The sequence below is a fragment of the Notamacropus eugenii genome, chromosome X (assembly GCF_028372415.1).
Source record: "Notamacropus eugenii isolate mMacEug1 chromosome X, mMacEug1.pri_v2, whole genome shotgun sequence".
In the NCBI taxonomy this organism is placed as follows: domain Eukaryota; kingdom Metazoa; phylum Chordata; class Mammalia; order Diprotodontia; family Macropodidae; genus Notamacropus; species Notamacropus eugenii.
In genome coordinates this window covers 73,297,477-73,314,516 of record NC_092879.1, presented here as the reverse complement: position 1 = coordinate 73,314,516, position 17,040 = coordinate 73,297,477, and the positions used below count along the sequence as shown (strand labels likewise).

General features: G+C 51.8%; 1 protein-coding gene across 1 annotated transcript; it reads right to left on the bottom strand.

Moving 5' to 3' along the window:
• Positions 1-8,767: 8,767 nt before the first annotated feature.
• LOC140515356 (uncharacterized) lies at positions 8,768-15,105 on the bottom strand. Its single transcript, XM_072626022.1, has 4 exons — positions 15,010-15,105; positions 12,935-12,976; positions 9,565-10,602; positions 8,768-8,945 (listed from the first exon to the last, which is right to left on the bottom strand). Exons 3-4 carry the CDS (start codon positions 10,536-10,538, stop codon positions 8,939-8,941), a joined length of 981 nt encoding a protein of 326 aa, XP_072482123.1. The 5' UTR covers positions 10,539-10,602; positions 12,935-12,976; positions 15,010-15,105; the 3' UTR covers positions 8,768-8,938.
• Between the last annotated feature and the right edge of the window lie 1,935 nt (positions 15,106-17,040).

Here is a 17,040-nt window from a genome sequence, read left to right as displayed (position 1 = left end):
ATTTTTTCCAAGAAACCTTTCATTTTGATCAAGTTGAACTTATCCCAGGGATGTAAGGTTCAACATTGGGAAAACAGTCACCATAATTATACATGTTAAAAGCCAAAACAACCCAAACCACATGATTATCTCAATAACTGCAGAAAAACCTTTGACAAAGTGCCATATTCATTTATGCTAAAAATTTTAAACCTATGAGATATGGGCATAGAGGGATCTGTTTAATATCATAAAAAGTATCTATCTAAAACCAAAAGCAAGCATAGGATGCAGTGGAGATGCACGAAAATCTTTTCCAACAAATACAGGAAGAAAGCACAGGATGCTGTCTCTCTCTCCCTACTGTAACCTGATACCATTTTGGAAGCATGAGAAATGGTAAGAAGAGAAGCCAGTCCATGAACTGATCAACAAGTAGTGCTTACCAACGTCCAATTTGGGTCAGACCAGTGCTTTGTGTACAGGCAGAAGGCCAACAAACCTCAAAGCATCTCCTAACTGTCTGCCAGGAGCTGGGCAGCAGATGCCAACAGAGGCAAAGACAGCCTTGCCCGCTAAGGGCTGACCCTCCAAGGTGGAAGGATGCCCTTCACAGCAGGGGTGGAGTGGGTGGAGCCCTCCCCACCATGGAAGGTCTGGGAGGAAGGAAAGGGGGCCAGCAGGGGTGAAGGGAAGAGAATTTGGGATAGCTGGGGGAGGGGTCTTCTGGAGGAGCTCCGCTCGCATTAGAGTCAGAATTATGGACATTCACAGAGTGTCTGCCGTGTACAAGGCACTGTGGGGGCCTTCTGCAGTCTTCCTGATGTACCTCTCCCTACTGGACCCAGATGGCTCTGGGGAGAAGTGAGACTGGGGACCTTGTCCAGGCCTCCCTCGCTTAAATACAATTCACTTACAAGTCTTGGCGTCACCTTCCTTCTGTCATGGTCCCTCTTCCAGAAGGGAGGACCAACAGCACCGACTGGGAAGGAAACTGAGGCTCAGGGAGGGGAAGGACTGACCCTTGCTCACAGATGCCAAATTTCAACCCAGATCCTGCAACTCTAAAGAGGAGCCCAGGAGGCATTCTGTGCAGCCTACTTTCAAGTTCCTTGGGATGGTTGGGAAACACACTGGGTGCACCTGCTGCATTAGGCAACAACCATGGGGCTGGCACTGTTCTAGACCCTGGGCATTCAAGTCCCTGTCCCACACCTTCCCATCCTGGACCTCCACCAATCACCCAAGCTCAAAGCCTTTGGCCCCTTCATCAAGTATACATTACATATCTGAAAGTTCATAATGTGTAATATGTAAATGACATCTTATGACATCACATGGCCTCCACTGAATGTCCTGTAGATAGCTGCCCTGGACATTCCCGGGTGGCCAAGGGGTTAGTCGGAACTCAGTCCCCCATGAAGCACAATAATATTGCCTTCAGTTTCCCTGAGGCTCCTTCCAGGGCTCTGCCCCTTCCCCAAACTCCCACCCCTCTCCTCTAAACAAGAAGGATGGAAAAGGATGAGCACCTGGCCCTACCTGGGCCAGGCTCACAACACCTTTGGTAACTGGCCTTCCACCCAAATGTGGAAGAATGAAAATGAGAACTACCAGGATTCTGCCTGTCCCACAGACCCCCAGCCTTTGTTCCCCTAGAGGAGGAATGGATGAGAAACAAGGCCTTCTTCTCTCAGGACTCCCTGACTGACAGCCAGACTCCAAGACTCCGAAGCACAGAAAGTAAGGAGCCTGCTCTAGCCCCTAGGGACAAAGGATGCAGGCAAGGGTCCAGAAAGGTGCAGAGAGAGGGGAGGAATAGGGTTTGACAGAGAGGCACCCCCGGGAAGGCAGGGGCATGGAGGGAAAGAGGGAAGAGCTACTCTGCCCCAGCATGGGGAAGGTGGAGTTAGGGCTGGAAGATGAAGGTAATCTAGCAAAGCTGCCTCCATTTACAGAGGAGAAAATTGAGGGCCCAGGAGGTTGAGAGGCTTGCTCAAGGTCAGGAATGAGATCATAGATCCCCTTCCCTAAGATGGTGAATCTACCCCTGGGGTGCTGCAGTGACCCAAGAGGATGGGAGTATCCTCCATAGAGCTTGGGGCTATGGGGGTAGGGGTCAGATACAATAGAAGAGGGCAGGGGAAGCATGAGGAAAGAAAAGTAGAAAATTTACAAAAACCATACATGCGTCTTCCATCTGCTGTCTACCAGAATTAAAGTCATAGTGATTGCTTCCTTTTTCCAATACACACACACAACAAGTCAACTCCACTGTCCATTCTTAACCAGCAAGTGTCAGCAGGCGAGGGTGCTGCATATTGTGGAAAGTCCAGCAGACATCCAAAGGAACCTGTGCAAAGATACTGGCGTGGTTTGACATTTTGGTCTCTAGTTCATTGTACAGCTGAGGAAAGAGAGGCAAGCAAGGTGAAGTGACTTGCCGAGGGCACACAGCTAGGAAGGATCTGAGGACCAATTTGAATCCAGCAAGATAAGTCTTCCTGACTGCAGGCCAAGGGAGGCAGCCACTGCCACATCCAAAGGCTCCTATTTTTTATTCACCCATTTCCAGTCACATCTGGCTGATTGTGACCCTTTTGGCATCTTGTTAGGGTGTCTTTCCTACCTTTGCCCTAATGGTATGCCTCCCTGCACAGGTGTACACCATTGGATATGGTGGTCTAGAGCCATGCTTGGTTGCTGAACTGAAGGGAATTCTTTCACATTAAAAACAAGCTTTGAATTCAAAATGACTTTTTTTTGTCTTTAAATGCTATTGCTCGAACAATACCTATCCATTTTGGTTATGCAGCCATCTGAATAGGTTAACAATTTCTGGACTATCACTGAACATGAAAGACTAGAGTGGAGGAGTGAAAAAGATTCCAAAATACAACCACGTAACAGAAAGTAAAACTGTCCCAAGCAAACATCTGCCCCAAATTGGTGGACAGGATCTTATTCTCATGTTCAGGAGCAGTTAACACTTAAATTGGTCTTTTTGAACCACCAAGCACTAATGACCACAAGAACTACAGTTAACTCCTGGCTTTAGTGACTCAGGCTCCTTTCTTTTCTCAAAATCTAAAGACACGTCTGACCTGGCTGAGGTGATAACTGAAGTTGGAAAGTTAACAAGGGAGGAGGTGGGAATGACTTATTTTCCTTTCTATGGAAAAAAAAAACCCGAAAAGATGGAATCATTTGGAGGTGGGCATTGTTTGCTGATGATGGAATGACCAGTTGTCACTAGGACCATGGCAACTCTTTGCCCACGTCCTTAGACTCTCTTTAATAAAAGCCAGCTCGGGGGGGCTGAGCCAAGATGGCCGAGTAGAAAGACACACATGTGCTAGCTCCAAACCCACATCCCAAAAAATATCTGTAAAAAAGAACTCCCAACAAATTCTGGAGCAGCAGAAGCCACAGAACAACTGAGTGGACGAGATTTCTGTTCCAGAGAGCCCAGAAAACCTCTCCCAAAAGGTCCTTCACGCTGCAGACCCCGGAGCAGAGCCCAGCCCTGCCTTGGCCGAGCAGCACCGAGAGGAGTCTATCTGAGCTGGCTTCAGGGACAGAATCTCCAGCAGCTGCGCAGGTCCCTCCACACACAGGTGACAAGAGTTGGTGAGAGGGTCTCTTTGGTGGGTCAAGAGGGGAGTGGGGTGCCCCCATAACTCAGACCCCCTTGGGAGGTAGCAGTGGAGGCAGCAGCACACAGGGGCTCCCCAAGCAGGCAGGAGCCTGGATCCATTGTTGAAGGTCTCCACATAAACCCCCTGAGGGCACTGAGCCTTGTGAGGTGGCCCTGCTCCCACCTGAGCACCTGAACCTGATCTCACACTGAATAGCAGCCCTGCCCCCGCCTAAGCCCTGAGGCTAGGGAGCAGCATTTGAATCTCAGACCCCAAGCTCTGGCTGGGCAGATCTCGAGGCCAAGTGGGTGTGAAGAGAATATTCAGAAGTCAAGTCACTGGCTGGGAAAATGCCCAGAAAAGGGGGAAAACATTAAGACTATAGAAGGTTACTTTCTTGGTGAACAGGTATTTCCTCCCTTCCTTTCTGATGAGGAAGAACAATGTTTACCATCAGGGAAAGACACAGAAGTCAAGGCTTCTGTATTCCAGCCCACTCAATGGGCTCAGACCATGGAAGAGCTCAAAAAGGATTTTGAAAATCAAGTTAGAGAGGTGGAGGAAAAACTGGGAAGAGAAATGAGAGACATGCAAGCAAAGCATGAAAAACAAGTAAACACCCTGCTAAAGGAGACCCAAAAAAATGCTGAAGAAAATAACACCTTGAAAAATAAGCTAACTCAATTGGCAAAAGAGGTTTGGAATGCCAACGAGGAGAAGAATGCTTTCAAAAGCAGAATTAGCCAAATGGAAAAGGAGGTTCAAAAGTTCACTGAAGAAAATGGTTCTTTCAAAATTAGAATGGAACAGATGGAGGCTAATGACTTTATGAGAAACCAAGAAATCACAAAACAAAACCAAAAGAATGAAAAAATGGAAGATAATGTGAAATATCTCACTGGGAAAACCACTGACCTGGAAAATAGGTCCAGGAGACACAATTTAAAAATTATGGGACTACCTGAAAGCCATGATCAAAAAAAGAGCCTAGACATCATCTTTCATGAAATTATCAAGGAAAACTGCCCTGAGATTCTAGAACCAGAGGGCAAAATAAGTATTCAAGGAATCCACAGATCACTGCCTGAAAGAGATCCAAAAAGAGAAACTCCTAGGAACATTGTGGCCAAATTCCAGAGTTCCCAGGTCAAGGAGAAAACATTGCAAGCAGCTAGAAAGAAACAATTCAAGTATTGCGGAAATACAATCAGGATCACACAAGACCTAGCAGCTTCTACATTAAGGGATCGGAGGGCGTAGAATAGGATATTCCAGAAGTCAAAGCAACTAGGACTAAAACCAAGAACCACCTACCCAGCAAAACTGAGTATAATACTTCAGGGAAAAATTGGTCTTTCAATGAAATAGAGGACTTTTAAGCATTCTTGATGCAAAGACCACAGCTGAAAAGAAAATTTGACTTTCAAACACAAGAATGAATAGAAGCATGAAAAGGTAAACAGCAAAGAGAAGTCATAAGGGACTTATAAAAGTTGAACTGTTTACATTCCTACATGGAAAGACAATATTTGTAACTCTTGAAACTATTCAGTATCTGGGTACTGGGTGCAATTACACACACACACATGCACACGCACACGCACATGCACACACACATAGAGACAGAGTGTAGAGAGTGAATTGAAGAGGATGGGATCATATCTTAAAAAAATGATATCAAGCAGTGAGAGAGAAATATATTGGCAGGAGAAAGGGAGAAATGGAATGGGGCAAATTATCTCTCATAAAAGAGGCAAGCAAAAGACTTATTAGTGGAGGGATAAAGAGGGGAGGTGAGAGAAAAACAACAAGTTTACTCTCATCACATTCCACTAAAGGAAGGAATAAAATGCACACTCATTTTGGTATGAAAACCTATCTTACAATACAGGAAAGTGGGGGAGAAGGAGATAAGCAGGGTGGGGGGGATGATGGAAGGGAGGGCATGGGGAGGAGGGAGCAATTTGAGGTCGACACTCATGGGGAGGGACAGGATCAAAAGAGAATAGAAGTAATGGGGGACAGGATAGGATGGAGGGAAATATAGTTAGTCTTACACAACACGACTATTATGGAAGTCATTTGCAAAACTACACAGATTTGGCCTATATTGAATTGCTTGCCTTCCAAAGGGAAGGGGTGGGGAGGGAGGGAGGAAAAGAAGTTGGAACTCAAAGTTTTAGCAACAACTGTCGAGTACTGTTCTTGCCACTAGGAAATAAGAAATACAGGTAAAGGGGTACAGAAAGTTATTTGGCCCTACAGGACAAAAGAGAAGATGGAGACAAGGGCCGAGAGGGATGATAGAAGAGAGAGCAGATTGGTGACAGGGGCAATAAGAATGCTCGGTGTTTTGGGATGGGTGGAGGGGACAAAAGGGGAGAAAATTTGGAACCCAAATTTTGTTAAAATGAATGTTAAAAGTTAAATAAATAAATTTTAAAAAATAATTAACGAAAAAGGAAACCGAAAATAAAGAAAAATTCTTTTCAAATGAAAATCCTATACATCAGATATAAGACACCATGATTTAGGATATTAAGCTTATGTTTAGAAATGATGGACATTTTAATATCTAAATTTGGAAGCCAGCATTTTGTGTTTAAAAGTGACTTGCCTGTCACCTTTTCTCTTTGGAAGAAAGGTGCAGTAGAAATCAAATCTAACACTTGTAGGGCTGGAGAGTAAAGCAGTCACTTCCTTTTCACTTCGGTTGTAGATTAAAAATTCTAATCTTTATTAAAAAGAAAGAGGTTTCACACAGAATTATTTCAGCAATACATCGGAAATTTTATTGGAATCTTAGCATTTGAAAAATAAAACCTGCAGTTCAGATTTGTATATCTATCCCCTGCCCATCTTCAGGTCTGGTTTATCATTACGAGTTTGGTGTTGAAGTCATTTGGAATGGTGAAAATAGGTCCTGGAAAGTAACTAGCTTATCCAGACTTATCTGATACAAGCTCATTTACCCAAAAGGAACTGTGTGTACGCCCAGATGTGTCATGTGAAAATGAGAGCTCTTCCCAGTCTCTTTTGTCCATCTCCTGTTTAGATAGTTCGACAGAACACTTATTGACTTCCAGAAACTGTAATAAGTACTGAGATTATAGATATAATCAAACAAATAACTACAGTCAAGGAGGCTTTTTTATAGCGAGAGAAAACATACATAAAGGGCAGCTGGAAGCAGGATGTGCACAAAATGTGGTCTGGAAATGGTTGGGAAGTGACATGGAGGCCTGGTCCAGGGCAAGAGAAAGTCAAAGTTTACTTAGAAGAGAATCCCAAGTCAGGAGTCCAAGGCTGGGATGGAAGGAAGGGGAGAGGTGGAAACAGTAACATTGAGAGAGATTCCTGGAATGTTCCTGGAGTAGAGACTAAATGGTTTGAAAACTGCCAGGAAATGGGTAGTGGATCAAGTTTCTTCCAGATGACCTGCTCATTTCATGAGTGATTGGGGTCTTGTGATCTTACAGTACACATGTCCCTGTACCCAATTTTGATAAACTCAGTCCTGACCAGTGTGACTTTAATGTAGTTTGGCAAAACAGGTTTAAATACAATTTTGAAATTAAAAAAAAAAATAAAAGTCAGCTCAACCTTCCAAAGGAAGGGAGGCAAGTGTCGCCAGAACCTTATTTAGGAAAGGCAAAGTGAAAGTCACTGACCAGCTCGCCAGATTCATCTGCCAACTTATTGTAAACCCACTCGCGATTGTGGCAGCACTTGATTCCACATTTCCGAGAGTTGCATCTGGGGCATGGGTTGAAGCACCTGGCACAATCAACCAGCAGGCAATCACACAAATCGATACCAGATTGTAAACAGTTTCAAAGTTTTCCAATTATTGAAAGAGGCCACTATCTCTGATTCCAGTTAGATACACATCTTGCATGTCTCCTCCTCTCCATTCCTGCTGTGACTGTGCATCTTCTCAGTGCGCTCCCCAAGGACTACTGCACGAGCCCACTGTCTCCCCCACCCAACACACCATTCATGCCAATGAAAGACTCATCTTCTTGGTTCATACACCTGCTGGTGGCAAAAACCTTTCATGCCTCCCTATGACCAACTGAGTCAAAAAACCCTGAGCAGACAGTGTTTGCCCAGGGGCAGTGCAGAGTTAGGGAGACTTGCTGGACCTCACTTCGGCAGGAGACACACGACCCCCGTCTGGGGAGAGGGCACCTTGCCGTGACTGCCAGTAGATAAGATACTTACTCCACCTCCTAGGAAGCAGGTTGCTGGCTCCTGCAGAGACACTGCTGTGGTTCATGTCGCTTCCTGACTAAGAAAGTTGGATTGCACGTGTGGAGAGCTTTAAGTGTTTAGTAACTGAGGACACAGTGTAAGTAGTGTCTCTGGCTTAAAAGTAAATGGGCTACAAGCATGAATCCTGTGTCCCACCTGGCTGAAATCCTCCAGTGTGCAGGAAATCCTCAGGCTTCTAAACAGCCCTTTTCACTCCCATCCAGGTCAAATTCTCCCTGCAATTTCCAGCCATCCTGCCTGCTTGTGGCCCTCTGGGGTCAAAGGGAAGAAGGGTCATTCCTCTCCCACATGCCACCCTCCAATGAGGGCTGCCCACCCTAGCTGTGAAGAGGGTGAGCAGGTGCCACTGCTTGCCCAAGTCTTCCCTTTTCCAGACTCACTGTCCCATCTTCCCAAGACAGGGCTTGAGGCCCTTCCCCATCCCGTTTTGCTGCTGTGTCAAACCTGGCCAGCATACCAATTCCCACTCCCTTCTTTATCCTCTTCTGTGTCCTATGGATCTTTGATGCTTCCCTTCCTCTCCCTCACTCCTGTTCTCTCTCTGTCTCTCTGTCTCTGTCTCTGTCTGTGTGTGTGTGTGTGTGTGTGTGTGTGTGTGTGTGTGTGTGTGTCTGTGTGTGTGTTGCCCTGGGGAGAGATTAGCAGTCTCTACCACTCTTTCTGGGGAATGAACAGAGAGGTGCAGCTGGGCAGGCTGGATCACCGCCAGAGCGCCCTTCTCCATCTGCCAGATGCCAGCAGGGGCTGAAAGGAAACCGCTTGAGGGCAGGGACTGTTTGAGCTTTGCCCTTGGCTCCCCACAGTTCAGCCCAGTGCCCGGGACAGAGAAGGTACATCCTCCCTGCCTGCTGTTCTCAAATGAAAGCAACGATAAATTAACTTCACAAATTTTTTTTTATTCTTTTTCATCTGCTTTCACTTTAACAATATATATTCTTCTGCTCTGGGATATGGCAATTTTCTTAAAGATATTTGTATATATTTTTCCACTCCATAAGCTGCAGAAGAGAGACTCTGAGGAGAGTCCCAGGAGAATCCAGGCTCCTTTAATACCTGCAACAAGATGAGAACAAAAAAGGAGTGAGGCGAGTGGTAGTTGTCAGAGTTCAACTCTAGAACCACAGAACCAAAACCAAAACAACACAGACACAAGATAGAAGAGACACATACATGGCCGTGCAGACATGACAACGCATACATCGGGGGTGGGGGGGTGGGGGGGCGGAGAAGATTTTGTCTTTGTCTTTGTGATCTAGCATTAACGGAAAAACGAAAGAGACTTGGAGGAACCTGGAGAAGAACTCTGGCCTGGCTCTAGGGACACCTGAGGCAGGAAGAGGGGCAGGGTAGGAATGACACTGCACCTTCTGTGGAAGACAAGTTCCAAACACCAGCGTTAGGAGAGACTTCAGTAGGAAATCTCCAGCAGGATGGGCATACGGGTGGAAGGCCTTGTGTTTTTCAGCTGCATGTGGCCTCAGAGTAAAGGCATCTGGGAGAAACGTGTGGGCAAGGTCGTGGGGTGCTCACGGCAATGCGGCTAGGGAGCCCGCAGGAGTGCAGATTGCCAACCCAGCTCCTTGTCCAGGCAGTGACGCTGGGCCAAGAAGAAGAGACACACGGACACAGAGACACAGAGACACAGAGAGCCAGGTGGGGCTCGGGCCCTTACTTGGCATGGGAAAACGGGAAGGTGCTGAAGACTTCTCCACCCTCGTCGGTAATGTCCTCGTAAACCCACTCTCGGTTGCAGCGGCAGGTGGGCCCACACTTGGTGGACTGGCACTCGGGGCACGGGTAGAAGCAGCCCACGCACATTCTCTGCAGGCAGTCGCAGAGGTCTTCTCCATTCACGATCAGCCTGCCTCTCTCGTCGTATTTCCTCATGTCTTTCTTGCCACGTGGGAGCCTCCCAGGTGGCTGAGCTGAGCGGGGGCCAGCTTGGTCAGTGGGCCTGGCCTGGTCATCTGGCCTGCCTTCATCACTGGGCCCTGCTTGAGCCTGAGATCCAGCATGGCTGTAGGGGCTGGGTTGGCCATGGGGGTAGGCTTGGCCCCGGGAGCTGCCTCCACCACGGGGGCGGCCTCGCCCACGGCTGCCGCGCCCACGCCCACGGCTGCCGCGCCCACGCCCACGGCTGCCGCGCCCACGCACACCACGCCCACGGCTGCCACGCGGGCGGCCTCGGCTTCGCCCACGGGGGATGATCTCTTCCTGCTCACTGATCTGGACATCAAGGGCAGTCAGGTCATGGGGGCTGCTCTGCCTCTGCTCGTGCAGCAGGCCTCCCCTGGTGAGGGCAGAGCCCCCGAGCCCACGGCGTCTGGGGCGCCCGCGGCCGCGGGACTTCACCTGGACAATGGTGCCAGGGTCGACGCTGGAGCCGACCTGACTACCTGGGCTGATCTGCACTGGGGATGCCATCTGGACGCTCGAGCCAATCTGGACAGCGGAGGTGGCACTGCTACCACTGGGACCTGATGCACCACTGCAGCTGCCTGGTACTTCTCCACAAGGCGCCTTCTTCTCCACTCCTGCACTCTCCTCAGCCTCAACTCTCACCTCATGCTCTTCTCTGACCTCCTGGGTCTCCACACTCGCAGCCTTCTCCTTCTTTTTCTTAGACAACCGAGAACACGTACTCATTTTCGCTCACTGCAAGGCAGCTTCTCTTGCTGCCTCGGGCGTTCTTGGATGCCGCTGCGTGACCCTGGGAACGACAGTAGGCACCTAGGCTCACTAGGAGCAACCTTCAGCAACCCCCCAAAGGAGGGAGGACGATGGGGGAAAGCAGACTGAGGAGGGCCCCTGAAAGGAGCAAACAAGCCTGGCCCAGGCCGGATCTCCTGTGTCCCCTTTGCTTCTTCTGTCCCCCCTCACCCATTCTCATTCCCCGACCTGTACCAGGACTATCAAAGCAGCTGACCCTAAGGCCTGAAACGGTGGCCTGTCCTCTCCACAAATCTCCTCTGCCTTTGGGTCTATCCATGTACCCCTTGTCAGCCTGGCTCCCCAGCTTGGGTCACCAGCCATGGCTGGAAAGTCCAACCTCTTGCTCCTTTCTCTTCCTCCTTCTCAACTATCGCCTTCCTTCAAGCCGTCCAGGACATCGCCACATCCGTTGGCCCTGGTCTTCTGGAAGCCCAGCTCTTGTGGCCTACAAACTCCCCTCCATTTGTGGCCATTTCAAGCAACATTTCTTTCACCCTCTTCCCAGGAAGGCACACCACAGCCATCAGAGCTGGAGCAAGGTGGGACGAGGTGGGGAGAAAGCCTAGCCTGGGAGTCCTCCCTCCCCACGGTCCCCAGCCCCTCAGCTTCCCTCCTGTGGAAAGCAGAACCACTGGGCTGGAGAGGGCCAGATGGCCTACAGTACACGAAGTTTCTCAGCCGTCACCGCCACAGAGGAAGGGCAGGCAGGACCTGATCTCCTGCAACTGAGGCCAAAGGAGACGAAGAGGTCGTTTTCAGATGAGGAAAGGGACCCCTCTCCAGGCAGGCTGGTTAGGGGCTGCAGCTGTCCTCTCCTAGCCTTACTGAGCTCCCAGGTGAGAAAACTCCCCTTACTCCTCCCTCTGGAGTCTGGCACTTTCTCTGCAATTAGAATCTTAGAGATTTGCTGAGATGCAGAGTCCACACAGTGCCCTGAGGTGGGGGAAGCCCAAACCACATTCATGTGGAATTGGGAAATGCGGATCAGAAGAAACAATAGCTTGCAAGGGAGAGAATGCTGCTTTGAGCTTTTCTCAGTCAACTGGGCCTTCAGGGAAACCTTTGTACTGGAGGTTGAGGCCCCTGGCCTCAGGGCCTCCTGAGTGCTAGTAGCCTGAACAAGGTGTGACCCACGGATAGGGGCAGTGGAGCTGTGAGACCAAACTGACCTGTTTTAAAGGAGAGCTTGTACTCAGGGATGGGAGGATGGAAAGGGGTGATACCAAATGGGGGGAAATGCTCTATTTCTTCACTGAGATCAGCTTCAGGGCGTGTGGTCAGACAGCAGATTTACGTGGTGTGTTCAATGCAGGCAACAGGTTTGAACAAGGTGGTGTTTCCAGTGGGGGACTGAACGGGGCATGGTGGGTATCACCTGACAAAAGATGAGCCAATTTCATTTACATCCCCAGCTGGGGAAAGAAAAGGTGTAGAGGGACAGGCAGGGCCATTTTGTCACTGCCTGGTTAAACGAGGTATCTCTTCCTTCAAAAACACCAGCATTCAACCCCGGGAAAACCCTAGGCCAGAGCTGGCCTCAGGCACTTGAGAGCTGTGCTGCCCCAGACCAGGCTCGCTTTGCTCCACTGTAAAATGGGAGTGAGAATAGCACCTACCTCCCAGGGTTTTGGTAAAGAGCAAATGAGCTATTTACCTGGAAAGCACTTTAGCACAGAGTCTGGCCTGTTGCAGGTGAGAATAAAGGCTTGATCCCTTTCCTTTCTCCTTCCCTGGGTTTGTGGCCATTAAGTCCAGAGGGATAAAGAGAATGGACAATGTTTACAAAGGTGAGGCTGGAAACAAGGCTCCCTAACTTGACACTCCTAAGGGCCATTTAGCATTCCCTTCCTCTTTGGGTGAGAAACAAGCTTATTCTAACAAGGGCTACATGGACCTCAACAGACTGGCCCTGGCGTACATGACCCAAAAGCGGCCAAGAAGACCTGCCAAGGCCAGTGGTCACGGAGACCCTGCCTCTCTGCAGAAAGGCCCCATCCCTTTCATCCGGGCCCCTGCACTTGGATGCTCAGAGGCTGACTAAGCGCCCCCTACCCCCGCCACCCCGATGCAGTGAGCAGGGTCCAACCTGGTCAGAGAGGCTCAGAGGCACAAGCCCCTGCACGGGGTTTCAAGACAGGAGCCCAGACGGGAGCTAGGCTCACACCGAGACTGTCCCTCGGGCCTCCCGACAAAGCAGAGAGCTCGCTAGGACCTGGAGGGAAAAGAGGAAGGCCTGGCCAGGGCAGTCTGAATGGCTGCAGACACCAACAGCCCTGGGCCGGGTCTTGCCACCCACTGCATCTGGGCTTTAATTGCTATGGGTCACTTGCCTTTGGAGCCTTCCACCAGCTAAGTCTTGGTCCTGGACAAACCTGGAACAAAAAGAGACACGGGGGTTACCGAGTGGGGTTTCCGCCAAACCAGGAGAGTGACGAGAGGGAGCTCCCCTGACCTAGCGTGTTTCCCAGGGTGAGGCGCCACAGAGGGGCCAATGGCCGGGAGTGCTCACTCTCCTGGCCGCCTCTCCGTGCGGACGGTGCCTCTTCTGTCGGTGGCAGGCACTGGCCTAATTAGGCTAGGGAAGCCACGGAGAGGAAGAAAACCCTTCTGGCCCTCAGAGAGCTTACATCCTGCTGGAGGATGCCACCTGACCTCTCGTAAGGAAAGGGAAAACCTATGTCTTCAGAAGACATCAGTGATTCCAAACGTTCAGCTCCCCGATGCCCATTAATCACACTGCTCAGTCCCCAGTTCTTTGGGTTCTAAGGTACCACTTTGTTCGCTCAGAGAACACTGAGTCCCAGTGATTCGTTTTCTACAAGGGGAAACTGAGGCCCTTAGAGGATAAACACGATCCTTGATCTCACAGGTCTCTTTTATCTCTGCATAGGGGTCAGAACCCAGATCTCCTGATTCTCATTTCAATGTTCTGTCTGCCTTTGATTGGGCAGATCGAGAGGAATGGGGGATCAGGTCTGGTGGCAGGACGATCAGTCCATCTCTCCCTGCCCTGGCATTGGAAGGATGGGCCTTCCCCAGCGCCCCCTACACAGTCTTAGGTCCCAGCAGGAACGTGGCTATTTCAGGGGGCTCTTGGCAGCAAGCTCTTGGGGATAGGTTGGGGGAGGGAGAGATAAGCCCCCAGACAGGGACACCAGCTAGGGCCTCCCCTCCTGTGCAGCAACAGACCAGTTGTGGGCCACTAGCGTCACCTCAAGAACTAGGGCGATCCAGGGGTCTCTTAACTCCTTCCTTATTAATCAGTAAATAACATTTCCACCTAGTTTTCCACGATTCACTTAAATGCAGTCCTCAGCCCTTCGAGAAAGCTCATTTACATAACAACTGAAGAAAAATAACCTCATAGCACAACATCTGGTTACATTAACTATCTCTCAGCAGAATGCCCTGTAGACACTGCCCCCCCCCACCACCACCCCATTCCCGGTTGTCCAAGGTGGTAGATGGCCATTGGGTGAGGCCTCGCCAGGCGCGAGGGGCCCGGGGCAGCGGCTCCTGGAAGTCAGTCACGGGAGAAAACACAACCATCCAGGCTTCAGGGCCCCCACAAGCGGCCTTTGGGGCTTCCACCCCCCAGACTCCACACGTCTTAGCCCCCAGAGCATGGAGAAGGGTGAGGAAGGACGCCTACCGGGGAATGCCTCCCCCAGACCGCTACCCATTGCACCCGCCCCACAGGATGGCCAAGGATGACAAGTGCAGACGACTGGGTTCTGCCCCCCACAGACCTTCGCCCATTGGCCCCCTCCGCCACCCAAAATACGGCGAAGGATGAGACACGAGGCCTACCGGGGCTCTGGCCCCCCCAGGCCCCCGAATCTGCCCCACCCAGGGCATGGAGAGAGATGAGAAACCAGGGCTGCTGGGGTCGGTTCGGAACCCCAAGGAAGCAGGACGTGAAAGGAGGCCTATCGGGGTTCTGCCCCCCCAAACTCCCGCCCTGACCCCCGCGCCAGTGGGCCCGCCCAGAGAATGGCGCAGGCTGAGAATCCAGGCCTAGCAGCCTACGTCCTTCCCCTCAGATCTCCGCCCACTGGCCTTCCCTCAACCCAAAGAATGGCGCAGGATGAGACACGAGGCCAACAGGGGCTATGACCCCCACCCCCACCCCCACCCCTTGGCCCTCCCAAAGATGGAGGACAAAAAACGAGGCCTAGCTGCATTCTGCCCCTCCTCCACACCCCCTGCCATTGCTCCCCCCAACCGAGGATGGGGAAGCGTGAGAAAAGCGGCCTCCCGGGGCTCGGCCCCCAGACACGCCCAGCGCCCCCCAGGATGGCGATGGATGAGAAACCGGGCACCGCAGGCCCCAGCCCCTCGGCCCCCCCACACCTGCGCCATGGCCCCCCACCGAGGACGACCAAGGAGGAGAAACGAGGCCTACCTCTCCCAGGAGGCCCTCAGGGACTCCCTGCTTCAACTGTTCCCAAGCACAAAAGGAAGGAGCCTGCTCTGCCCCCTAGGGATGGCAGGATGCGATGCAGGGGAGGAGGGGGCGGGGCTGAGAGGGGGCGGGGCTGAGAGGGGGCGGGGCCGAGAGGGGCAGGGTTGAGAGGGGCAGGGCTGAGAGGGGAAGGGCTGAGAGGGGCGGGGCTGAGACGGGCGGGGCTGAGAGGGGAAGGCCTGAGAGGGGAAGGGTTGAGAGGGGAAGGGTTCAGAGGGGCAGGGTTGAGAGGGGAAGGGCAGACGGGCGAGGGGCGCCAGGGGAGGGCTTGGCCACCCACAGGGGCACCCTGGGGGAGGAAGGGGAGCTCCAGGCGCTGCTCTACCGCCAACAGGCACAAGATGGGGTTGGGGCCTGGAAGGGGCCTCCCACAGGCGCCTTTTACAGGCAAGGGAGGCGCTGGCTTAGCGTCCCAGAGGTGGGGCATGGATGCCAGCATTCTCCAGGGCCCCTTTTGGCAGCCTCCCTACCTCCACCCCCCTTACACGTGGGGAAACTGAGCCCCGGGAGGAGCCCAGGGGGCCCTGGGATTGGTAGACCCCATCTTACCCAAGTGGCAGCTGAGGCCCAGTGGTGTCCCGCACTTCCCAGATTAGGAACCCAACCAGAGGCTTGCCAGACTCCCAGGCTCTGGGTGGGAAAACCCAGGGCGCAGGCATCGCGTTACTGAGGGGGTGGCATGGGCGGTAGTAAGGGGGCGGGGCAGGGCAGGAGGTGCAGAGTTCGAGTCCAGCCCTAAACTGTAACCCCCGTAGGTGTTTGCCCCAGGGTCCCTGCCAGGAAAGGGCGGGAACTGCGAAGGCAGGGGGCGGTTGGGCAGGGGAGGGGGGGAACGAGATCAGGAAGCCAGTCCATGAACTGATCAATAAGTAGTGCTCACCAACGTGCAGCTGGGGCCAGACCAGTGCTTTGTGATCAGGACACCCTTTACAGCAGGGGTGGAGTGGGCAAAGCCCTCCCCTCCATGGAAGGTCTGGGAGCAAGGAAAGGGAGCCAGCAGGGGTGAAGGAAGGAGACTTTGGGATCCCTGGGGGAGGGGGTCTTCTGGAGGAGCTCAGCTTGAATTAGAGTCAGAATCACGGACAATCACAGAGTGCCTGCTGTGTCCAAGGCACTATGGGGGCCATCTGCAGTCTTCCTGATGTATCTCTCCCCACTGGACCCAGATGGGTCTGGGGAGAAGTGAGGCTGGGGACCTTGACCAGCCCTCTCTCACTTAAATCCAATTCCCTTGCAACTCGTGGCGTCACCTCCCTGCTGTCATGGTCCTCTTCCAGAAGGGAGGACCAACAGCACCCACTGGGGAGGAAACTGAGGCTCAAGGAGGGGGAGGACTGACCCTTGCTCACAGACGCCAAATTTCAACCCAGATCCTGCACCTCTAACGAGGAGCCCAGGAGGCATTCTGTGCAGCCTGCTTGCCAGTTCCTTGCGATGGTTGGGAAACACACTGGGTGCACCTCCTGCATTAGGCACTGACCATGGGGCTGGCACTCTTTTAGGCCCTGGGCATTCAAGTCCCTGTCCCTCACCTTTCCCACCTGGGCCTCCACCAATCACCCGAGCTCACAACTTTTCACCCCTTCATCCAGTATGCATTATTTATGTGTCAGTCCGTAACGCATAATATGTAAATGACATCCTATGAAATCACACATTCCCTCTGCAGGGAAAGCCATAGGAGCTATTCTGCCCCCAGCGTGGGTGAGATGGAGTTAGGGCTGGAAGAGGAAGGCCATCTAACAAAGCTACCTCCTTTTACAGGGGAGGAAACTGAGGCCCAGGTAGGGCGAGGTACTTGTTCAAGGTCAGGAGTAAGTTCAGAGATCCCCTTCTCTAAGATGGTGAGACTACCCCCCGGGGGGGGGGTGCTGGTATGACCCAAGACGATGGCAGCGTCTTCAGGTGCATTTGGGGGGCATTAAATAAAATAGAAGGGAGCAGGGGAAGCATGAAGAGAGAAAAGAAGAA

What these genes read in the sequence shown, in the direction of transcription:
- LOC140515356 (XM_072626022.1), bottom strand. Translation starts at nt 10,538, where the DNA reads ATGAGTACGTGTTCTCGGTTGTCTAAGAAAAAGAAGGAGAAGGCTGCG.